Source organism: Alternaria postmessia, assembly GCF_024291825.1.
Source record: "Alternaria postmessia strain BMP 2775 chromosome Unknown scaffold_1, whole genome shotgun sequence".
In the NCBI taxonomy this organism is placed as follows: domain Eukaryota; kingdom Fungi; phylum Ascomycota; class Dothideomycetes; order Pleosporales; family Pleosporaceae; genus Alternaria; species Alternaria postmessia.
The window spans coordinates 283,476-307,578 of NW_026260074.1; the positions used below are offsets into that span (position 1 = coordinate 283,476).

General features: G+C 52.7%; 8 protein-coding genes across 8 annotated transcripts; 2 read left to right on the forward strand and 6 right to left on the reverse strand.

Annotated features, from left to right (window-relative positions):
- Nucleotides 1-508: 508 nt before the first annotated feature.
- Nucleotides 509-5,810, reverse strand: J4E82_000105 (uncharacterized protein; the record flags this gene model as incomplete). Its single annotated transcript, XM_051726428.1, has 2 exons — nt 509-1,267; nt 1,323-5,810. 2 exons carry the CDS (start codon nt 5,808-5,810, stop codon nt 509-511), a joined length of 5,247 nt encoding a protein of 1,748 aa, XP_051593610.1.
- A 761-nt stretch (nt 5,811-6,571) lies between these two features.
- J4E82_000106 (uncharacterized protein) lies at nt 6,572-7,165 on the forward strand (the record flags this gene model as incomplete). The annotated part of the gene is made up of 2 exons (XM_051726429.1): nt 6,572-6,598; nt 6,725-7,165. The coding sequence occupies 2 exons, from the start codon at nt 6,572-6,574 to the stop codon at nt 7,163-7,165; spliced, it is 468 nt and encodes a 155-aa protein (XP_051593611.1).
- Nucleotides 7,166-7,391: 226 nt separating this feature from the next.
- Nucleotides 7,392-8,912, reverse strand: J4E82_000107 (uncharacterized protein; the record flags this gene model as incomplete). Its single annotated transcript, XM_051726430.1, has 5 exons — nt 7,392-7,439; nt 7,496-7,573; nt 7,633-8,392; nt 8,517-8,692; nt 8,748-8,912. 5 exons carry the CDS (start codon nt 8,910-8,912, stop codon nt 7,392-7,394), a joined length of 1,227 nt encoding a protein of 408 aa, XP_051593612.1.
- Nucleotides 8,913-14,186: 5,274 nt separating this feature from the next.
- J4E82_000108 (uncharacterized protein) lies at nt 14,187-14,903 on the forward strand (the record flags this gene model as incomplete). Its single annotated transcript, XM_051726431.1, has 2 exons — nt 14,187-14,573; nt 14,628-14,903. 2 exons carry the CDS (start codon nt 14,187-14,189, stop codon nt 14,901-14,903), a joined length of 663 nt encoding a protein of 220 aa, XP_051593613.1.
- A 612-nt stretch (nt 14,904-15,515) lies between these two features.
- J4E82_000109 (uncharacterized protein) lies at nt 15,516-16,077 on the reverse strand (the record flags this gene model as incomplete). The annotated part of the gene is made up of 3 exons (XM_051726432.1): nt 15,516-15,722; nt 15,775-15,838; nt 15,887-16,077. The coding sequence occupies 3 exons, from the start codon at nt 16,075-16,077 to the stop codon at nt 15,516-15,518; spliced, it is 462 nt and encodes a 153-aa protein (XP_051593614.1).
- A 696-nt stretch (nt 16,078-16,773) lies between these two features.
- On the reverse strand, nt 16,774-17,680 carry J4E82_000110 (uncharacterized protein; the record flags this gene model as incomplete). Its single annotated transcript, XM_051726433.1, has 5 exons — nt 16,774-16,979; nt 17,051-17,267; nt 17,331-17,406; nt 17,484-17,549; nt 17,604-17,680. 5 exons carry the CDS (start codon nt 17,678-17,680, stop codon nt 16,774-16,776), a joined length of 642 nt encoding a protein of 213 aa, XP_051593615.1.
- A 1,773-nt stretch (nt 17,681-19,453) lies between these two features.
- Nucleotides 19,454-20,728, reverse strand: J4E82_000111 (uncharacterized protein; the record flags this gene model as incomplete). The annotated part of the gene is made up of 1 exon (XM_051726434.1): nt 19,454-20,728. One exon carries the CDS (start codon nt 20,726-20,728, stop codon nt 19,454-19,456), a length of 1,275 nt encoding a protein of 424 aa, XP_051593616.1.
- Nucleotides 20,729-21,248: 520 nt separating this feature from the next.
- Nucleotides 21,249-23,420, reverse strand: J4E82_000112 (uncharacterized protein; the record flags this gene model as incomplete). Its single annotated transcript, XM_051726435.1, has 2 exons — nt 21,249-21,354; nt 21,409-23,420. 2 exons carry the CDS (start codon nt 23,418-23,420, stop codon nt 21,249-21,251), a joined length of 2,118 nt encoding a protein of 705 aa, XP_051593617.1.
- Between the last annotated feature and the right edge of the window lie 683 nt (nt 23,421-24,103).

The window sequence follows — 24,103 nt, forward strand, 5'->3', positions numbered from 1 at the left end:
CACTTCATTAGCACTGGAAAAACAAGATCAATGCAATAAGTCTTTGCAACTGACGCAAGAACAAAAACGTAAAGATGAATGAGCATGTAATCTGTCGACATAATTCTTATACCTTACCGTTTCTCCCCTAAGGATATCTAACCCATAACCCCATCCATCCGGCCTTCCGTACTCTCATCCAAACATGCCTATCCACCATCCAACACAACGGAAAAGACGCCAGCGACATCACACTGCGCAAGCGATGCATTAAGACCCTCCAGATTGTGGTACAATACAAACAAATGAGAAACGATTGGCAAGGTAAAGCCAAAAGTAAAGTTAAAAACTTTATAAATGCCATGACGTGTAAAAAAGAAAAGGCGATCGGGTATCGAAGTCGAAAATGTACTATCGCGAAATTATCACCAACTGGTCTCTTCCCCTTTCTTTCTCTCCACAACGGCAGTAGTAGCAACACAAGCCACTGAACATAGGGTGACAGTGTTTTGCTATCAACATGGACTGCTTAACCTTCCTCCGGCGGTGGCGTGGGTAGGTCCCTTCCCTTTTGTTCTGGACTTGGTGGGTGGACGACAGTGACTGGTGTTGTCGGATCCCTTGACTCCTCGCCTTCTTGGTCGACGATGCTATCGCCTTCTTCGGGTATGGCCGTGGGACTCAGAATGCCCCCGTCTTCGCTCTTGGCCGAAGTAGCTTGATTGCGTCGATTCCTCCTCCGTTGTCTTTCAGTGTCGGCGCTCTCTCTTCTTCGCCTAACGGAAAGCGAACCATCTTTGTTCAAGCCAGTGCCTGACTGTAGACCTTCCAACATGGCAGCTGCACGATCTGCGATGTCTGCTTCAGCGGTACCGACAGCGCCAGCAGCAGGGCCAACGGTGCTACTGGCCTCGCTCTCCGCAGTCTCACTTGCGGGGCTGAGCAGCTTGCTCTTCTCATCTTCTCCTTCGGCACCCTCTCCCCCGTCCTCCATGTTGACGCCAATTTCCGGAATCTTCTGGCCACTAGCCACGCGTACCTGGTGCCTGTCCTTTAAGCGAGCGCGACGACGGCGATCGCGTTGGTCTCTTGCTTCGGGCTTTGCAGCACGCAGCTTCTGGAGCAAGTCGTCCATGGCGCCGGTGGAAGCTGGAGATTTGGGCGCGTCGGAGTCTGAAGACAGGGCATTGGGCGAGAGAGGGTTCGCAGTCTGTGCTTGTTTGCGACGCATGGAAATCTCGTTGCGGCGGTGTTGTTCTTCGAGTGTGGTATTCTTCTCTTTGGATTTCTACAGCCAAGTTAGCAAACAAAACATTTGAAATAGGGGACTGGTAATGGCTGACCTTCCATTCCTGAACGAAGTTGGCCAACTTCGCAAAGAAATCCCTCCTCGCACTGTCGTCAGTTGGATCCTCGCCGTAGAACGCCATGATGTCGTCGTAACTCTTCTGCATATCCTCAAGGAAGACCTGCATCTGCTCCGCCTTCCTTCTGGCCTCCTTCATGTTCCTTTGCACAACAATGGCAACCTTATCTTCTGGATGGAATTTAGTTGGGTCAGACAGGTTACCAGAGTCAAGCGACATCTGGACATTCTTGATGTTGTCGATGTACTTCTTGGCATCGGTCTGCAGTTGCTCAACGTTGATCTTCTGCGCTGTTATGACGCCGCCAATCTCGTCGGTGAAACCTTCCCATCCCGAATATTGGTTGCGCACAATTCTTTCGACAACGTCGGCGAATGTGGATTCGTTCCTGTCATCCTTGAGCATACCTAGACGCGATAGCGTAGAGAGCTTGAAACCACTGGCTTGCTTATTGGCGTCGTTCATGAAGTTACCAATGTCCAAGATGAGACCGAGAACACTGATCAAGCTTGAAGAATCGCGCAGACTCTCGGAAACCCTTGAGATTTCCAACAGCTTGTTCGAAATCTCATCGTACTCGGTTTCGTACGTACGAGTCAATGCGAGCGCCCTCATCCTGCTCTTCCAGTAATGGTGCAGCTCGTAAGCAGTAAGAAGGTATATTTGATCTTCTCTTGTAAGTTCGTTCGGGTCCTGTTCACGTTTGCTTTCGCTAGCATTAGGTCCAGTCCAGTCTTTCGAGTACGGTGCCATGAGCTTGGCGGTATTGTCAGGGATATCGCAGAAGTCGTTCTTTTGCAGGAACTCCATAGTGACAGGGTCGTCCAGTATCTTGGTGTCGCAGTGGATGATCATTCTTACGATATCCTCAACTCCGTACGATGAGAACTTGGCCATGCTGATCTGGAAGTTGTGCATGAGGTCACGAGAGATGATCTGCTTCTTGTCATCCTTCTTGCCAGATTTCTTGCCGATCGCCTTGATCTCCTTTGCCAAGAACAGCTTCTCGACTTCCTCTAGTACACCCTTCCTAGCCAACTCCTGGTACTTCTCCTCCTTTTCTTCCGAAGTTAGACCACGTGTAGCCCAAACAGTGGTAGTGGGCTGGTCGACTTTGTCCCAATGAAGAGCCTTGAGCTTCTTCTTGGGCCGCGGTCCAGAGAGAGCAAACTGTTGTGCAGCGCCGAACCCAGGTGCTTTAGGCATAAATCCAGGACGTTTGGCACCTGGCATTGGTGGCGGCGGTGGCGGAGGTGGCATGCTGCCATCTCCAGGCATAGGGGGCGGAGCAGGAATTCCAGGCTTGAAACCAAGTTTGCCAGGTGGTGGCGGTGGTGGTGGCGGGGGCGGGGGACCAGCAGTTCCAGGCATAGGTGGCGGAGGTGGTATGTTGGCAGAAAACCCAAGATCGCCTGGAGGCGGGGGTGGAGGTGGAGGTGGAGGTACAGCGGCTTTGGGTGCTTCACCATCAGCGGGTGTCTTTGGTGAGTCGGATTCGAGGCTGGGATGTGATGGTCCTGTAGTAACGCCATCACCTTCCGCATCAGAGTCGTCGTATCGTTTGACGTTCGAAGTGATATCTGCCATGAGAGCATTGGCTGTCGAAGAGCTGAGCTTTGGCTTGTGCATCTGTACGAGACGGGGCTTCTCGATGACAACATCATCATCATCCATCTCTGACATCTCAGTATCCTCACCAATCTGACCAGGAAGACCAGGGAGGGGCTTTCTGCGTGGGACACCACTCTTGGCCCGGACTGATCCGAAGGAGCTCGATTCGAGGCCGCCATAGCCTTGTTCAGTCATACCAGGCATGTCGCCCTCCATCTTCTCTCGCAGTTCGCGGAGCTTCTCGCTGGGCTGCATCTGTAGGGTCTTGCCTTCAAGCGTCGCCTGTGTCCTGGCTCGCTGCAGTTGGATCTCCAGTCTGTTCATGAGCCTTTCGCGGTCCATGATGCCCTGCATTTGAGCAGGATCCGTGGCACCGAGTCCATCTTTGCCGGACTTCTTCGCTGCTGACGCTGCGACATCTTGAGCATCTCTAAGCATCAAGTATAGTTCACGCGTCTCGAGTTCGTTACGTTGCAGCTCTTGAGCTCGTATTCTCTGCATTTCTGCGAGTTCTGACTTCATCTGCTCTACCTGCCTTCCACGGAGCTCGATAATACGTTCTTGCTCTGCTAGCTGTTTCTGCAGCTTAGAAACTAAGCCATCTGCACCCAGCTCTAGCTGCGCTTTCATCTCATCGCGTTCCGCAATGGCCGAGTCTGCAATCTGTCGCGCTTCGACTGCTTCATCGCGTACCTGTCGAGCCTCGGAATCTGTGTAGAGTTTGTCAAGCAGAGACTGTACAGTGAAATTCAGACTTTGCTTGAGGTCCATGTCTGGCAGTCGGCGGTCCATAGCCACGTAGCTCAGCATTTGGTCGACCAATTGGAACATTCGCAATCGATCCTCGCTTTCAGTGTCGCGCATCAGTAGCAAGTGTTGCATGGCCGACGTGAAGTAGTCTTGGGCGCGGCTGCCATTAATCTTGCTCATGATGGCATCTGCTATCTGAACGGGGTCGTTGAGATCCTTGGTCTCGCCTTCAACGCTGTCAATCATGGAGCTGTTCTCCTTCTGAAGGAAATCCTCATAGTCAACAGCTTCGTTGTCCAGGTAGTGCTCAATCTGCTTGTCGATGACATCGTACTGGAAGCCTTCCATCTTGTTGAAGATGCGCTTGATGCCACATGCTGTGAACTGGGCTCGTACATGCATCCTGAGCTGCAGGTCGCGTTCAGGGGCATCCACAACCATATTGATCAGGAAGAGGGTTGCGATGGCATATTCCATGAGGAGGTTCTCTACGCCGATACCTCCACTACGCACTTCGTCTGAAGCGCCAACCATGGAGCCCATCTTACCACGGCCATCGACCGTGACTTCGACGATGCGCATCCATGCATCGAATCGACTGCTTTCACCGTATTGTGATTTGAGGTTGTCAAGTGCCTGCAGTACTTTCTCATGTCCACTTCCGTTGCCCCAATGGCACAAAAAGGTCAAGACATCTGAGACAAGTTTTCGTGTGTTGAGGCGCGAAGAGATCAAAGAGCCACACAACGCCTGTATGATGGACGGATGGTTGAGAGCGTTGTCGGCACCGTACTTGTTGTTCATCAATGCCTTTAAGCACTTGATGATTTCGTATTCGCGTTCCACATCATTTTCCGCCTTTTGCGCCATGACGCTGGGCGGAGGTGCAGGCCCCGTTCCCTTTCTGCGGTTGATCTTGGCCAATACATTCGTGAGGGCAATCTGACCCTGCGCCTCGATGAAGCCCCTGACCCAAGCAATAGGCTGCGTTCTCAGACTGATCTCCAGACTCGACATCTGTTTTATAGATATCGAGTTGTCCATAACCTTCTTGACATACCACTCGGGCGAGCCCTCCTCTTCTGCGCGCATGAGGATGTCCTGGCCACCTCCACCGGGGCCGCCGTAGGTTATCCGCTGCGTCTGACGCTTCTTTTCTTCGTGCTTGAACTCTGCAAGCTTGTCCTGGTAGACGAGCGTCCACTTCTTGTCGATCTTGTAGGCCTCCATCTGCCGCCTCGCCTGCTCTGGTAAGCTTTTCCATCCTCGTTTCACCATGAGATTCATAAACTCCTTCTCCACGACATGGTCTGGCGGTCTTTGTATGCTAAGTGTATTTTGGTTGAACGAGGTCTGCGACGCGGACGGCGACGAGGAGTTCATGTGCAGCAGATGGCGGTGCGAGTCGCGTGGCGTAGATACGGCGGTGGGGAGGAGACTGCCGGCATCGAGGCCTATGGAGGAGATGGTTGTCTGGGATGGGTTCTGGGGGTAGAAGATGTTGCTGCCGCGCGTCTTGGAGTCGTTGCTGTAGATGCTCGCCTGGTCCGACGAGGTGCGCGTGTTGTTGGACGAGTCGGTGCCGGCATAGTAGGAGTAGTTGCCGTCTCTGCTGCTGCCACGGGCACCCCACTGCTGCATCGACACACCGCGGTCGCCGGGGTTGCTCGAGGCGATGGTGGTGCCGAGCGAGTGCGGCGGTGGGCGCGGCGGCCCGGGGTTGGAGTAGCCGTTCTGGGGCATTGGGGAGGCGTTGAAGACGGGGTATTGATGGAAGTCGCCGCCGCCCTTGTTGAGATGGTGTGGCAGCGGTTCACCGGTCTTGGAGGCGTCGTCGCGCGGGGGGTCGATGGATGATACGGGGCCAGCTCGCGCGAAGATGCCCTCGGCGGTCATGGACACGGGCCGCTGGTCTATCGAAGCGCCGCCGATGGAGTGTCTGTGTGAATGGCGTGACGAGAGCGAGCCATGGGAGCTGCCCGGGGGGCTGTCGGTCGAGGAGGTGGTGGTGTGCTTCGCGTCGCTGGCGTGCTTGTCCTTGTCTTTGTGCAGGCGTCGTCCGAAGAACTTGCCGGCGGAAGATTGCCGACCCTTGCTGTCCATGCCTATAACGAGAGTCTATGCCCAATGCTGCCGCCCTGGGAGCGCGCCGCCCGACGTGTCCCCCGTTCCCCTCCTTCCTGAAGCAGCGCCGTCTCGCTTCGCAGTGACGGCGGGCGTGTGCGAGGGCGAAATTGCCAACGGCTGTCTCTACTCTTGAAACGGGCGTGCGGGGCTGGGGATGGTGAGTCTGGAGGGAATAGAAGCAATTCCTGGAGAGCGCGGTGGTGCTGCACAATGCGGCTGCAGGTGAGTTGCGGGAAGTTGCTGATTAACTAGCGCCGCCCGTGTGACTGCCGCCGGTCAGTATCCCAGGGAGAGGTATAGCAGGAGACAGGACACGGCCATGCTGCACTTGAGCCGTCACCGAGAGGTCTCGACGTTACAGCCAGACAGGGCCACCAGAGCGGGCTTCCCAGCATGCGAACTCGTCTCAGCCGCGTCCGCATTGGCTCCGACGTTCTCCTGAGACGTGCGCACGTCCGTGTAGTGGCGCCATCTGCCAGCCCATGAACTCGCTCGTAGCCGCGCCCTCACCACGTCTCCTCCTGACTAACTTCTTGTCCTGTGGCGCAGCAGGCACGACACCGAGAGTCCCGACACGTCTGGCGCAGTGCGTCTCAACACCACCACCTGCTACCCACACTGCCTGTGCTGCCCGTGCTGCCCGTAGCCCCAGCCCCCAGCCTCGCGTCAGCCCTAGGCGATCAAAACGACGCGCTCCGCCAGTTCACGCACCCTCACTAGCACATGCATCCACAGCCATGGCCGGCTTTACCCATTTCCTCAAGGTGAGTGATTGACAGCTGTCACGTACATGAAGCTTGCGGGCGGTGAGCGCAACAGTGGGTCTTGATGCGACCCCCAGAGCACACACCCCCAATACCCCATGTGGAGGCTGACGATGCCCTCGACAGACCATCCTCGTACCGCTATTCCTCGCTGCCATTCTCTATGTCCTCCTAGCCTTCATCATCCTGCCCTTTGTACGCCGCCATCGAAGCCGTTATAGCCAGTACCTGCCCATGCCCGCGACTGTGACCGACTTCCCTACATCTTGGCGGACCAACCTCTCCGATGCTCTCTACAACCTCTTCGCGCCCTCCACCTGGGTCAGACAGAGAGGTCTTGTAGATGGGAGCGGGCAGCATGACGACGATTTGTTTGACGACGAGGAGGGAGAGGGCATGGTCGGCTTTGATCCCATCGACGAGCGGAGGAGGGAAGCACTAGAGCAACGCAGGAGCATAATGGAGGAAGAGAGGCGCTTGGGGCGTGAGCTAGAGGAAGGCTTCAAGGATGACAGCGAGGATGAGCACGAAGACGAGAGGCGGCGGTCTCTATCGCGACATAGATGATCTGCATAATACCCTTCACATCGTTTACCTTCAATTTGATCACTTGCGTATGCATCACATCACCGGCGTAATTTAGACTTCAGGACATTGGAAATTGGAGTTCAAGTGGGATATATTCATATACATAGGTAGGCGGGAATACCCATCCAGCGCCCAACAAGTACCAAGGAAATTCGTGCGAAATCGCTCAAAAAGGACACCAAGTTGAGAAAGAAGGCTGCTTCTTCTACTTGCGCTGACCGTACGCCTTGGTGGCGTAGTCTCCCTTGTGGACCTAAGTGCAAAGTCAGTGCATGTCCCATATGCAGTCTGTACAGGGAGAGCTCTTACAATCAAGTCCTCGGGCCTGTAGTTCTCGCGGCCGGAGAAGTACTCGTCGAGGATAGCCTTGGTGCCGTCGGCGTAGCGCTGTAATTCATGTTAGTACTGGTGCTCAAAACATACATGTTCTTGGCTGTAAAACTCACCTTCTGGGCATCGATCGAGGTACCGGACATGTGGGGAACCATGGCGTTGCCGCCGCCCCATGGGTTCTGGGCGTAGCGGAGCGGGTGGTCCTTGGGTGCGGGCTGGGGGAACCAGACATCACCACCGTATCCACGGAGGTGGCCGTCCTTGAGAGCCTGGGCAACGTCCTCCTTGACGACAATGGCACCACGGGCGGTGTTAACCAACCATGAGCCCTTCTTCATCTTGGAGATGAGGTCCTTGTTGAAGAGACCGCGGGTCTTCTCGTGGAGAGGGCAGTTGATGGTGACAACATCGCACTGAGCCAACATCTCCTCGAGGTTCTCAACACGACGGCAGCCAATCTCCTTCTCCTTCTCGGGGGACAGAGGCTGGTAGTCGAAGTAGAGGAGCTCCTTGCAGTCGAAGGGCTTGAGACGGCGGAGCACACGCTCACCGATACGGCCAACAGCGACGGTACCGACAACCTTGTTCTCGAGATCGTACTCGTTCTTGGCGACCTCAGCGACGTTCCACTCACCCTTGGCGATCTGCTCGTGGGCGGGGACGAAGTTGCGGACGAGGGTCAGGATGGTCATGACGACGTGCTCGGCGACGGAGACGACGTTGGAGCCAGTAACCTCGGCGACAGTAATACCGCCGTTGGTCTTGTTCGCGGCATTGAGGTCGACGTGGTCAGATCCAATACCAGCAGTAACGGCAAGCTTCAGGTTCTTAGCCTTGGCCAGACGCTCGGCGGTAAGGTAACCTGGGTGGAAACTGTAGATCGCGATCTGTTAGCTGATGTTCGCTCGGATGGTGTTGGCAGCGTTAGCGCTTCCGCTTAAGGCTTGACGCGTGCTTGTGGGGCCCTTAGCGGCGTTGCGGGGTAGGCTTGACGTACGGTGTCGTGATGATGACCTCTGCGTCGACAAGGTGCTTGTCGAACTCGGAGTTCTCACCCTCCTTGTTGGAGGTGGTGACGAGCTCGTGGCCTTGCTCCTCAATCCACTTCCTGATACCTAGCTCGTTCTCGGTGGTTCCGAGAAGCTGAGGCTCCTGCTCGGCGTGGATGCCACCCTAACGCGCATGTTAGATGTGTCGGATGCGCCATCGGAACTCAATGGTCACTTACATCGTAGAGGACGAGAAGAACTTTTCCCTGTTGTGAAGCCGTCGCGGTCAGCGTTCTGAATGCATTTGGTTGTCGGAGCGACGAAGTCAATCGGGGTCCGGCGCGTGCGCTGAGGAGGGAGGAGGCAGGGCGCGCAAGGCGAGAAGCTGAGCGTAGAAATACCATTTTGACTTATTGAACTGACAAGAGAACAATTGAGGCTCCGAAGGAGAGATATATAGTAGAAACCGGCAAAGGTACAACGAATGGTACGTATTCCTGACGCAAGGATGTCAGCCTATCGTCCCAGCAGGGGGGGAAGTGAGGGGTGCGTGGGTCGGTATACCTTTTGCGGGCCGAAGTGACGTCGATGTATAGTAGAGAAGTCGGTAGTAAGACCGGATGCACAAGAGGATGTTGATGTGAGAGCAATTGAGGGGTTCGTGAGGGGCTTTTATAAACCGCCGAGTACCCGCAGATTTCTCTCATACTCTATTGAGACTCTGGTCCCTGGGTCATCAGGCTGACGATGTCGGCCGTCCCCACTTGGTGATGCCACATTCCCACACAGACAAGTGGTTCGTGGCCGTCTGCGGGTGTGACGGTCATGTTTGGAATTACTTCGCATCGTTGATAGTGCGGGGTCGCGTCCAATGGCGCGAACCAGCTTCAATACGCGCCAGGGGAGCTCTGCCAGCTGCTTACCCGTTTGATACTCACGAAGCTTCGCCGAGAAGCCCGTAGCGTAGTCTTTGGGCGTGGGTCTCCACTAGCGTCTGATTGTTTGACCCAAACCAGCAAGAATGTACGTAAATCGAGGCCGGGGGCTGGGGTCCAACAGCGCGTATGCTAAAGCTCTATCTGGAGAGCCTCCGAATAGCTTCAATTCGGGATTGCGGAAGGATCGATATGAACTACACGGCTGACAATGTGACTGTTTGAGGCATGTTCACGATGGTGGAGGATTGCTTCTACCCGTGGACACCTATCCATAGGGCTGTTGCTAGATCTCAGCTTCCGATCTACACATAGGAAAAAGCATATTGAGGCAGAAGTGTGGGCTCGCACGACACACCTACAACACATCTCAGGAGTAGTGCTAGCGATGGCAAATTCAAGGTCAAGTGGGCTTGCATCCGAGCAATCTAGATGCCGCTTTGTACTTTGTCCGCGGCATCGCAAGAGATGCGGAGCAGTAGCGGTTCAACCTCGCAGTCTGCGGATGCGAGATGTCGCCGTTGCTACTGACGAAACTCGCTGGAAAGCAGGGCTACGGTCGGCGCAGGGGGATATGTCTCGGTATACACGGTGATGGGCTGGAGATTGTTCTTATCTCTCGGCCGAAACTCGCCGGCTGAGCGCGCGTGAAGTTCGCGTTTCGGTATCTATGCAGTCCCACCTTTCAAGGTTCCAACGACCCCACCATTTCGACAGAGACCAGACACACAGGACTACGCATCCCTTCTCCCGATGTAGCTGGGAGTTCCGATGGCGTCAGTGTGCTCTCTGGCTGACATTTCAAGGAGGTATATCCCGGCTGTCAAGTCGATCTCTCATTACCGTGTCTATCGCACAGCTTTCCCCTTTGTCTCTGCTCGGTCACCTTCATAACAATTAAAGCCTGAAGTAACTTTTGCCATCTGTCATACGGCCATCTTTGCAGTCACCTAAGCCCATCGTAGCTCAAGAGACGGTACGATACCTAGGTACACACCACGGTGCTACCGCGTCGACACTCCTGGTGGGACTTTTGACGGCGGCAAGGTGGGGGCGGAACAACTTGCGATTTTGCGACACCACCTGAAAGTTGCGCAATCCCTCGAGCAACGTACGGTGACGTCGAGTGCGCGATGGATCTTACACTCGTCTTAGAGTTGTATTTCGCACGACGGCAGGTAGGCGGAAGAAGTACCTAGGTACTGATCTCGCGTTACTGAACTCGAAGATCCAAAGTTTTCCAATAGACGTACCGTACAAGTTGATGACCGAAAAGATTTCTGAACACATCCGATGATGCCACTTGATGCACAGCAATTAAAACTGTACTTCCATACAGAATTCCACTGGATGAAGGTGAAGGTGAAAGTGAGTCGGGATGAGCGGGGGTAAGTATAAGCTTCGGTTTATACCTCAGATTGCAACCTTCTTCTACTAGTCATGATCTTTATAGTGAACTCTTCATCACGACTCTTATTCTCGTAATTGAGCCTTCAACTTTAGTAATCTTCTCAATCACCGTCTCCAGAGGGAGAAAAGTTAGCACGCTGGCTACTTCAAGGAAGCGCAATTACGAAGGTGAGTAACCGCCGGTCAAAACAACTGTGCCGTGACCTAACATCAAGCCAGATTGTATTGCAATGTCGCCAGCCGGAGGCAATGCAGAAGTTATCGCCACGAAGGGCGATGTCATACTTCAACTAGGCAAAGTCGGAGTCGGAGATGGAGTACGCAATGTTCTTGTCTCATCCGTGGTTCTCAGCCTTGCTTCGCCAGTCTTTGCCACCATGTTCGACGGTCGCTTCTCCGAGGGTCAGAGTCTTTCTCCGGCTTCGCCACGTACAGTCCCGCTTTCGGACGACGATCCTGAGTGTATCACCATGATCTGCAAGATCGGACACATGCAGACGTCGCAACTTCCGACCACGCTCACCGCCATAGACTTGTTCAAACCTGCGCTCGTGTGTAACAAGTACGATTGTGTCGGTGTAGTCCGTGCGTGGGCTATAATATGGGTTGCTGCATTACTCGAGATGCCTGCAGCTCAAGATTTCGAGAAATTGTTTCTTGCTACACATCTGCTTGATCTGTCCGGAGAGTTCTCCAGAGTTTCTCAGAGCTTAATACGCGATCAATCAACAACGTTCAGTATCGTTAAAGCTATGGCTGGTCAAGAGTTTCTACCCTGGACTGTGTACCAGTGTATACTGCTTGGTCAAATGGCATATCGGCAGGAAATCAACAAGGCATTTGGTTCGATTGTCACCGGGAAAGAGAGATGCAGTGCATCCCAGCGGTCCACCTGCATGTTTCTCCACAGCCTCAAAAAATGCGGCATATGGCCTACACACGATCACTCGGTGCCGGCTATCAAGTCTAAGCTTGAAAACGTTGGCGAAGCTGCCTTTCCTGCCGACAGCAAGCGATGTGCAAGCTATCAAAATCTCTGTATCTGTGGGGCTGTTAGTTGTACGAAGAGAAACCTTGTATATGAGCTCGACAAGATCTACAACGCAGTACAGGGTCTTTGTCTGAAGTGTGTTCGACACAAAGCCTTTGGAGAAAGCCGAGCCCAGTGCGGCGCCCACCTGATATCCGGAGCTATGGTCTATCTTTGACCGTCCTACAAACATCGCCCCAGAACGCGCATGGCCCGGTCATCGTTTGAAGAACACAGTTGTGGAATTCTAGAAATTCCTCCAGTCCGTGTGTTTCACATCGACCAGAGGCGTAGAGCTTGACATGTTTCGATATCTTGCTGGTGCTGAGCTACAAGGTGGAACGGTTCTAACAACTGGTCCGGAGTCAACTCTTTCATCTACATTCACGCACACTGCGTCAACACTGGAAGCAATGCTATGTATGCACGAAGCTATACAAATCATACTAGAAAGCACTTGCCGAATGAACGAGCTAGCGGATATCCATGGTATTCAACCTCGGTGAATCTATCCCAGCATATTGCAATAGTTCCTCACTCTGAATGGTAACATATCCGTAAACAATTGACAACCAACTCCTAGTTTATGTATATACAATCCACCAAACGCTTATTGTGTTACTCGTGCATGCATTTGCCTGGCTACTGCGCTGTCCTAATGGAGACCACCTAGAGGATCCTCCGGTCTAAGTGCCTCTGAAGTGACGTGACGGAACTCGTCTGTATTACTAGATTGATAAAGAACATGATATCTACTAAGCTTGAGGGGAAGGCGCAGCAATGGTGGCGCATCAACGCACTATGAAGACAGCAACAATCCGGTGATGTTCTGAGTAAACGCCGAGTCCACCAATAGAGTACTTTCGATCATGTATACCGTGGCTCGTGTGGCGGCGGAAACAGGTAACGGCAGAACTTGTACGTGCGATGGCTGCATGGTGGCGGGCTGAAGTAGAACGATCTCTTCGTGGGAAACAATTTAGGCGCGAAAAGGGTTATATGCGCTACTTCCAAGATTCTCTAGTTGGGGTGGTGGAAGTGTAGACCAGCTCGGTCGACTGCAAGTCCGTTTACTAGAAATAGCTCTGAGTCTTCCGGGATATGGCGCTATTCCGGACTTCATGGGTGATGTGTAATGCTGCCGAAAGCGCTAAGCTGGGGTCAGCGGAGATGGCGCGTGAGCTTGCACGTATGTCGCGGGAGATCGACAGGAGCGGCCAGCGTTCGTTCATCATGTCGGACTTTGGTGTCGTGGTGTAAGGAGAGATATGTACCGAACTTCGAAAGCTTCTAAGAAATGGTCAAGGAGAGACATACAGCTTAATGGCGTCAAATATGTCATCTTATCGTCCTGCTTGCCTACCTAGGTACTAACTTCACCGCTCATGTATGTGTTTACATTTTGACCATTCTTACACTCAGATCACGCAGATACTGTGTTCTGCAAATTCGTAAACAAAGCAAACTGAAAGGCTCCGTCTTCTGATTTCATGTAGTAGTACAACGGGTCGATGTTGTGAGCGACAACCAGGTCCAACTCTCGACTAGCGCCTCGGCTAAATGGGTGCTCAACCCTCCTTCCGCTTTGATCTTTGAGTACTCTTCTCCCCACCACTCTTCGCTTACATGTGTGACATATCTACAGCGGCACTTCTGGCTAAACGAAACAAGCCCCGAGGCCGGTCAATGCCTGATCTTTTAGTTCTTAATATCTCTACTGGGTGATGATTCGCCATGTTTCAAGGGATTTGGCACATGGCGCATCCGCCCTGGTAGACCTGTGCACACTTGCACCACGCCTCGGCTCTTAGCACAATGCTGCATACGCACAAACTCTCGTGCTTTTAAGGCCCAACGTTTGATATTAAGTACAAGGTCACGCCGTGTGCTGATCGAGTAGCGTCTTCCTGTTCATTTGACACCACCGAGGTATTTGGGGTTCGTGTTCCTCAACTTGGGAAGCGAGACTGTACCCGTCATCACGAGGAGGGGATCCGAAATTGGTTTTCTGAGGAGATTAATCTATCGTGCAGCATACTTGGGATAACCTTCGCAAGGGCATGCCTCCTCTCCACCTACGATATCAGTTTCTGATCGTAGTGAGGCGGCGTGGTGATTTTGCAGGGTTAATTCATTGTTGGAAAGCGCGGCTTGCTGCGTATGAGCTGTGCGACGGCCGATCAATATAAAAAGTCTGGGTACTTCCTCTCTCTAGAGTAGATTTCATTTCGCTACGATACTACCGACAGAAAGCTTACATTTCGTCTCTCTTCTCTCGGAACCTGAGTCAACCCCTTCGTATCATGTTTGCCAACATACCGACTACGCTTCTTCTTTTTGTCGCCTCCTTCGCTCTCCCTACGTATGCTGGCATTCAGCAAACAGATTTCACTGGTATTGGCCACATTTACGTCCTAGCCTCTGACAACTGGCAGACGGCAACCCCAGAGTCTAGTGTGGGGTGTCTAGATGCACACGGGAAATTTGTCTACGACAGCGGCAGTGCTAAGGAATGCGGTGTGTTCAAGCGTCTAGATGACTATCCTTATACACTCAGCACTCAAAATGGAAACTGCACGTTCCAAGACGATAGCCAGGAAGAGAATGTCGATAGTCACTACGGGAAAGGTGATTTCGCGTGGAACTGTGGAGAGCGCAACGTTGACATCTATGATGAGCTATACACAATAGTACGTGTCAATTCCAGTTCGCCGCATTGAAAAACTTCGCTGATACGTATATAGACAGGATTTCCATACGTTTTCCTCTGCTTCGGCGATATAGCATGCTTCTACGACGCCAAGCGCATCCCTACCGCCAATGAATCCCTTTCACTATGGCAGTTTCGCTGGGGGTCACAGCAACTGGGCATCACGCCAGGGCACATCCAACTACAGCTCATGTGGAAGAAACTTGATGGTCTGCCTAAAAGGGAAAAGGCGAGCGATATACCGGGTCCAAGGGTACACATTAGTGAGGGCTCACAGATAACATTGTTGGGCAAGAAGTCGAAGGCGTAGCGGAGTCAAGACTATGCGATCAATGGCGGACTTTATCAGCGGAAGTGTTAAGCTTTCAAGTCCAATTCGTAGGTATCCTTATCTGCTACATGGATATGTTGCGTCAACTAGCTCCATGTCTCGTGATGCGTTACTTTTGATTGGCGGCAGATACTGATTATACCCTGCAGTCGATCAACTTGAAACGCGGCAGTAGCACGGATGTCTGTATTGTAATATCACATTGCAGCTGTTTCAGATCAGTACGTTGCAACCCTAACGCCGGAGCTTGTGAGGTGACTGCAAGTTCTGGATTCCAAGTGTCTAGCATAGGAGTGGATAAGATGTGTTCTTGTATTAGACATTAATTCATAGATCCGATCGTACACGCTCTCAAGTCTACACCAATACTGCGCCTAGCTCCAGTCTTACATATGGTTATCACATAGGCCTTCAGAGATGTTTCCAGAGATAAGCCCATCGCATGTTGTCCGACCAGTCTTGCAACCCCGACGGAACTGAACAAGTCAGGCTCATAGTTCCGTGGCATCAATGTTGAACTTTTAGCCAAGATAAAGATACTTTTTTTCAGAGAATCAATAGAACATACATGTATCTAAGAAGAACGTGAGTTCATACCTGACCTGAAAGGTCGTTGTTGGGGTCGTGAGGGGTAGTCTCGAGCTTAACAGCGCCGTGAAATCCGGGAGCGTTTGGATCAACAGAATGGCAGGTGTAGGAACCGTATTTGCTAGCTAGAGCAGGAGGGACATCATGGACATCGCCGCAGCCGACCGTGAAGACGGCTTGCTCACCTGATGTCGATCCGCAGCCAGTGTCCTGTCACTTGTCAGCCTACTTACTGGAGTATACTCCCATGGATATGACGCACTTTCCAGAAGTCGCACTCGATGGATTCGACGCATATCATGATAGACCAGATATTGTTATCGTCACTATGACGCGTCAGTGACTATCATGAGAGAATTGGCAGCGTTGCGTACAGCGGATTGCACTTAGGGATCTTCTTGTCCATGAGGAGAAACTCGGGCTTCGAAGCGTACCCCGGCTGAGAGTAAACCGCGCCGACATCACGGACATCGTCGTTGTTTACCATGCCGATGTGCGGGCTAGGAGCTGCGATCGCCGTGGCAAGAGCGAGGACAGTGACGAAGAGGAATTTCAGAAAGCTCATAGTTACAGTGGGTAGTGATATTTATACGTAGTAAGAAGGTAAGAAATCGTAGAACTAACGGGTTCTGCGAGTGGCGGTTGCAACTGTGCGGAGGTATATGGATACATGTTTGGGCGCGCGTATGCATACCTATCCTTATATACTATGATTACCACTCGGGCCAAGCTCAAAGTGCGTGATCAAAAGCGAAGCAACTGCCAAGATGCAGCAGTGAATCTTCAAGATTCGACTTTCCCTGCATGTGACTGCCACGTAAGGCGAGTACAGTGGCCTAGAGCGCGCTTTTCCCCCTAATACAGGGAAACCAGCAAGATAACGGTCCACTTATAGATGTGGTGCCACAATTTGAACGCGCAAGACATTGGCGAAGGTGATACCGTGGAGCAGGACTACTACGAAAGCGAGTTCAAGTATGAGGGTAATGGTGCAAATAAGCGCTTTCTAGCATAGACAAAACGGCGTCAGCATTGCAGTCTTGCATGGTAGTAGCGACATCTTGGTCGGGTGTAAATAGTGGGATATTGATGGACGGACAAGACATGTGTACATTGCGTTCTCGCTTCGATCTGCGTAGCATCTCTCCTGCTCGGTAACAAGTACCTGGAAACCTCCTCTAAAACTGACCTGTGCAGGATTTGGATTGACGTCTTCAGTATTACACCAGCACTATAAAGTCACGGTGTACCTGATGCCGTTCTAGTTACCGGCAGCCAGTCTCCAGCAAATGTTAATCAGTGCCGCCGTTGCAGTGACATGTGCAGCAGTCCTTGGTAAAGCTACATTGCTCAGATAAGACGGGTAATGCACAAGCAATTTGGCAATAACGTGATATCCCAGCAGATTCACTACCTGCGCGTCTTGAGGCGCGAGAACCTGTGCAAGAGCAGCAGCGAGTGCAAAAGCTACAATCAAATCTTCGTTAGCGACTCTCTTCACTGGCGGATTTGACAGCCTTCTTCAACCATCAGCTTACCTGGGAAGTTTTCCATGAGTGCATAATGCGCACTTCTCAACCTCAACGGCAACCCATCCAGCTTGTGAATATGTTTTCTCGAGTGCTCAATGTCCAGGCCCTCTTCTCGTCCCATGGCTTGCCCTGCCGCAGAGAGAGCACCCGAGGCGCCGAAAGTCCAGAATAGGTAAATGGCTGAGAGTGCGGGAATAGCGCGACCGGATGTTATTGCTGTTGTCTAAGGAGAATTATCAGTACAAGATGAAGAGAGAAGCTGAAGTGGGAAAAGGGGGAGGCGTACAGTAACTCCAGGAATTAACTTGATGAGAGCGTGCACCAAGGACTGCATCACGCTGTTTGGTTTTGTGAGGTATGAACTTCGCGACAACGATTAGTTTCTAGCTCGACTTGGGTGGTTGCGCTCTTGAGATGAGGCTCAGGAACTCAGACGCACGTAACAGGTATGGCAGCGAGGTACATTGGTGCAAAAGCAGCGATCATCGCACCTGAAGGGTTGACACTACAACTTATCAGCAATTGTTCCATCATTGGAAATCATTACGAGAATACTCACACGCCGTTTTCAGCCGCAACGCGCTTAGCCTGCTCTTTCTTTTCGTCCGCCATATTGTCAGACTTGTGTTCGTACATAAGAATCCTACTGGGAGGAAGTTGCAGGGCTATAACAGCATGCGAGAGACATGATCTGACCAACTATATATATTGCGCAAACAATACCCATTGTCGTATCTAGGCTGGCCTATCGATGACGTGGGGCGATCCGCGGCGCAGGGGTGGAGTTGTAGCGGAACTATATCCTTGTCTGACAATTGGCCGATGGACCTGCCACACCCGGTTAACCCGCACGACCGTGACAGAATGGGAACAGCTGCCGTACGTGCGGGGGTGATCATCCGTCAATGCAAGGTTATTTGGAAGCATTCAAGTGTATGAATTCAAAGAACAGATGGTTTGAATGTTCAAACTCCGTCATCCGAGGTGTCCTTTTCCGGACGGGTCTGTCCGCTTCTACATGAGTACGGCAGTGGCTCCGAATAGCTTGCTTGATATGGACGGAATCTCCACTTCTAGTTCAACATACCAATGCAGTCTCGATAGTATCATGAAGAAGAAAGGAAGATGGTCTAGGCCTACGTTCTATGCACCTCGTCGTTCTGGCCAGCAAAAGAAAACAGTTTGAAAGCCCCTCATACACTATACCTAACTGCTAACCTTACATCTTCCCGCTCATTTCTCAACTCTGCCCGATCATCATACTGCGCATTCCGCCGATGTTTCATCACCACCTTCCTCGCGCCGATAACAAGATGGTCGACCATCGCGTTCTCAAACTCATCTTCAAGGGGATTCGCATCATGTATCAGCATGATGAGTTGTGCACAAGTGATATTACGTGAACGTGGCGCATCAACCGGCGTTAGTGACATGCTCTCAGCCACGAGATTCCAGGTTCTAGCCCAGAGGTCGGGTACGAAAGTATCGATGGCGGGGGTTCTGGCAGAGGAGGCTGAGAGGGTATATGACGACGAGGAAAATAAGGAGGGTGAGCGGTGGCGGTGGCGGCGGGACCATAAATTGTGAGAGCGAGGTGGTGGGGTGTTAGACGAGTCTGAGGAAGACAACGAAGGAGAGCCAGAGAGAGATAGAGAGGCTCCTCTGCTACAACGTGCACGACCTCCATCCTCCGGTCTAGTTCCCTGCCGCTCCCGCATGCCTTCGTCTTCAACACCACTTCTTTCACTACCTAGGTATCATCACATTCGTACCTTCCACTATCACGCTCATCCAAATGACCACCCATCGGATTATAGAGAACAGCCTTGCAACTTGGGCATGTCTGGCCGTGTCTCAGATGGTAACAATGGAGTATAGCAGCTTGATCATATGAAGCATTGAGACATTTCGACCAACAACTCTCCTAGAACAGTATCGCAAGCTATCGGTTCTAGTTTCAAAAGTGAGCGCTCTTAAACCTGTACAATACCCAACTATGTTCCTACCTCGCGACTAGGAGTATGTACAAAAACAAGTATTATTTGTATTCGCTATTATGGTCGTGATATCGTCGCTTTCGTGAATAGAATGACTATACGAATGCCCAGACATGTAAAGAAGCTCCAAGTTTTGTAGCGAACAGAGATAGAAGAAAGATAGTACCCGGGCCCACACACAGTGTAAGGAAGAGGGAGATGCAAACGGAGTTGACAAAAGGGAAAGAGAAGAGAAACTAGTTGAGAAAGGGGGAACAAGAGCTCCGGCAACGCCTTCCCGTGCACGCCAGGTGCTATGCAAGATATTCCAAGTTAGAGTAGCCGACGTCCACTGTCGCCTTAGACAAGCTTTCGCCAACATGCTCTTGGTATGCAGAACCAGAAACTGGGACTCCAATCATCGGTGTCCGAGTCAGAAGATCTCGTGGCCCAACCCTCCAAATCCATCATCACTGATCTTGACCTTGACTTTCTTTCCCTTGCTCTCCATATCGTGAGGTATGATAGGCACATCAGGTACATCCATACCGTCGGGCACAACCCTGACAGGCTCCTCACTCCTCAAGTTGTTTCTCGAGAACCTCTTCACCAACCTCGAACTGGTTCTCCTGGGACTCTTGCCTGCAGGGCTCTTGACGCTCTTGGGGCGTTTTATGCTGCGCTCAGGCATCTCGGCTTCGGAGGCGGAGTGGGCGGAGAGAAGATCGAGGTCGCCCTCGGAATCGGTGTATATGGGTTTGTATTCGCCGTCCGAGTCGTTGACGATGGCCTTGCGCTTCTTTACAATCTTGCCGATGCTCTGAGGAGGTTCAGTGACTGGGGTGGCACTTGGCGATCTGCCGTCGTTTTCGCTTTGCGTGACGTCGGGTGTAGGTGGTGCGAAGTCGGGGATGCGTGGGACAGGTGGTACGTCGCTGTAGAGGACCGTCTGGAGCTCCTTGCGGGCGGAGGCGAGCTTGTATTCGAGGTCCGAGACGCGCTTGGTGAGCTTCTTCTGCTTGTACAGATCCTTCTTGCTCGGGGTGTGACGGAGAGTTGGTGTTCGTGGAGCTCGGATAGGTGTGGCTGCCTCGGCCATGGCTGCGGTCAAGCCCAGCTGCATCTTCTCGGCCGCGACAGGCTGAGATGGGGTGCCAACCTGCCGCGACTTCATGGCGGGTCGCACGTAGACCTTTGGCGTAGGGAGAAGACCGAGGTCTTTGGCCTCGTGGTACGCAATCTCGGCGGCCTTCTTGCGCTCCTCTAGTATCTGCTGGTACTGGTCCCTCTCGCGCTCTGCATCTGTGGCCCCGGCCTTGCGCTTGCCCAGGACGCTGCCGAACATGGACGCGAATGCGCGCTGGAGGCGGGCGTATGTCCCCTCGGACGGCGTCGATGCCGATCCATGTATGGTTGTCACGACGCCAGAATCTGAAGGCGTCGCGCTCCCGGAAGCTGCCCGTGAAGAAGACTTGACCAGGCGAGGCACACGATTCGCAGAGCTCTTTCGCGAAGTCGGCGGCTTCGAGTTCTCCTCATTGAACTGCTCAATCAGCTCCTCAATGCCAATGTCCTTCCATAGCTCGTCGGGCGGCGGTCGTATGCTGCCATTCGTGTTGGTGTGCTCCTTGAAGCGCGATGCGCGCGGCTGTGTCGACTCGTCGACGTCGTCGCTCATGGCCTGAGCTGCTGCGCGCGTGACGGGCATCCGTTTATCGTGCTCGCGGCGCCAAGATGCAGTTTTGTGATTGGGACAAGAGGAGGTGGAGCAGGTTCGAGGGTGGAATGTGGGAAGGGTTGCGATATTTTGTTTGGACTTGTTGGTCGAGAAGTTGCGCTGGGTGGTTGCAGCTTTGGTCGGACATAAACAATTACAAGGTATCGTATCCGAGGTGAGGAGGACCCTGTCATGCACGACTTGGCGCCCACTGATTGCTCGCTGTAGCCCGCCACGGCCCGTGACACGTTGTCCGCTGTCCTTCACCGCTTGCAAATTGCAAAATCTTCTTGCCAGCAGTTGAGCCGGCCACGTTTCGCAATCTTCTTGATGAACATGTTCTGTTTGTATTATCAACGCTACTGTACACTCGGTCGAGTCTTCTATATGCAGTTCCGTGGTACAACACTTGCACGGGTTGCCTGAGCATCCACGCGTTAGGAAAGCAACCATGCAATCTATCTAGGTATCCTCTTGCGGCCACCACACGCCAAACTTGCAAATGCTTCCTCTACAACTTCGCCTTGGGCTTCGACTCTTCTGCCAGCGCCTCCTCATAACAGTCATCTAGATGCTGCCTGAAGGCCTTGACCGTCTGCGGGCGCTTCAACTTCAATCTGTTTTCTTTGTTAGTCCGTCATCCATCTTGCACCGTGAAGTAGAGAACTTACGTTGGGGTCAAAAGTTGGTTGTCAATGGTCCATGGGTCGACAAACAACCTTACAGCCTTGACACGCTCATAGCTGTTGAACTTGTTCTTTCGTCCCACCTTGTCTAGCTCCTTAAGGACTGCCTGCTCGACCTTCTTGTTCTTGCACGCCTCCTTCAGCTTCTCAATGTCACCTTCCGGAATTTTCTCGCCCAGCACCTTGGACGCGAATTGCGGGAAGATGTCTGGCGCAACACCAAAGAGAGCCACAAGGAACGACTGGTGCGAATCGCCGTGCACATAGCCAGACGCGAGGTAGCTGCAGTTGGCAAGGTACACGTTCTCAATCCGCTCGGGTGAGATGTACTCTCCCTGTGCGAGCTTAAGGACGTTCTTCCTGCGGTCGATGATCTTGAAGCGGCCGAGTTCGTCAACAGAGCAGATATCGCCAGTATGGAACCAACCGTCGGCGTCAATAGCCTTGGCCGTCTCCTCCTCATTACGGAAGTACTCTTTGAACTGCGACGCAGAGCGGATCAGGAGTTCACCACGGGGATGCGGCTTGTCAGTAGACATGTACTCCATATCAGGCACGTCGAGCAGAGCACACTCTGTGTTGGGCCCAACGCCACCACAGTTGCCAGCCGAGAAGTCACCCTCATGCTGGACAAGCGCAACGGCATACGTCTCAGTCAGTCCATATCCCTGTGTGAAGTTGCTTCCAAACACAACACGGAGGAATTGATGCAGACTAGGATCAATGGGTGCAGAGCCACTGACCAAGACCTTGCAACGATCCAGTCCGAGACCGGCAGAAACCTTCTTAGCCCAAATGCGGTCGTAGAGCATGTGCTTGTTGGTTGGGTTTTGCTTGTCGTTGACGGCCGCCAGCTTGGTCGATACCACGTGTCGGGATAGTGCTCCCTTAATGCCAGTTGCCTGGACAGTCGCTTCCTTGATCTTGGCTCCGAAGCGGTTGTACAGCCTTGGTACACCCGAAAAGATGGTTGGTCGTAGCATCTGCAAGTCGTCTACGAGCTCTGCAATGTTTCCGTGGAAGTAACCAATAGCAGCGCCAGTTGCCAGCCCACTGTGTTCTCCCAACCGCTGATAGATGTGCGCCAAGGGCAAGAAAGAGCAGATAATCTCGCTAGGTCCGCTACCCATGATGACCATGGAAGTGCATGTTCCGGCATGCGCGTTTCGGTGGGACAAGACGACACCCTTGGGGTTGCCTGTTGTGCCAGATGTGTAGTTGATGGTAACAATGTCTTCGGGTGTAGGCGGGTTCATCGGAATCGGTTGCCTCTCACCCAAAGCCTCAACATCGCGGATGTAGTGGATGGCAACACCTTGCTCACTAGCAAGCGAATTCAGGAGGTCGCCCTTGGACTCGCCAGGGAGCTCGCCAGCTGAAAGTGGGTCGAGAACCACGATAATCTTGAGCGAGGGTAGTCGAGGCTTCAGCTTCAACAGTGCCGTAACATGGTTCATTCCAGCAACCACACAGTTCAACTCGGAGTGGTTGATAATGTATTCGGTCGTGTCCGGGCCTAGAGTGTCGTAGATGGAGACCGTGTAGAGGCCCTGGGACATGCACGCCAGATCAGTGATTTGCCATTCCGGCCTGTTCTGACACCACAGTCCAATACCGTACTTGTGTGCAGCAACGCCAGCTTGTTTATGTAGATGTACAAGACCAGCGCCGAAGTTGGTTCTCCGCTTGGCGATTGTCTCGTAGTCTTCCCAAACGTAAGGGCCGAAGGTCTTGGTAGCGGTATCATATGGGCGGTGTCCCAGGCATCTGTTCTTGGGCCATTTCGCAACCGAGTTCTCAAACGCTTCATGTGGTGTTCTGATCTCGGGAACCAGGTGGTCCAGCAGAGGCTTGTCTGTGAATCTCCAGTGCCTGTAGATAGCACTCCTTCCCTCTGCCTCCGAGCCCGGCAACGCTACACTGTAAGGCTGTCCCTTGGCCGGAGGCTCATGGAGCTCGGTCGCGCGATCGATCTGAGCATCTGTAGATCTGAACATATTTGCTCGCCTTTATATATACAGGTTCGATTTGATAGGCTTCGAGTGGTCGCTTCGTCCGGAACGGTCGAAAGATACGAGTTCGTGTCGCGTGTGGAGAAAATGCCGACGAGATAGTGAGAGCTTTCTACTTTATAGTATACATCAGCGAAGCTCTTGGTAAACGACAGTCGATGATGGAAGTTGGCGCATGGCACGCCTGAGCTTCCAGCTTCCAGCTTCCATTACGCAGGTGACCTCACATACCTATAGCCCTAGCCACTAGTATCTCTCCTCTTCTCTTCAACTGACAATTATGAACGGAAAAAGATGCAACAAGTCTAGACAACTGTAGTCGGTCAAACAGAATAGAGAAGATGAGACAGGACAGCGATTCGAAAGCAAGGGTTGATGCTACGAACTAAGCCAGAGCCCACAATTTCCCATGGCGCAAAACGTGCCTCGGCAAAGTCGTCATGACGCGCCTGTCCAATTGAAACGAAGATGAAAACTGGGCCAAGGCTCATGCTGCGCTCTCAGCACCGAGAGCCAACGTGTTGCCGGTCATGTGCGCCAAATGTAGCTGAGCCCCCGTGTCTCGGCGCCCGCTTTTCTCCAGACTTGCGCATCAGCGCCTCCCTTGCATGTGTTCGCGGGGAACGCTACGGGGCACTCACCCTTGGTTAGCACTGAGCAAGTTGCGC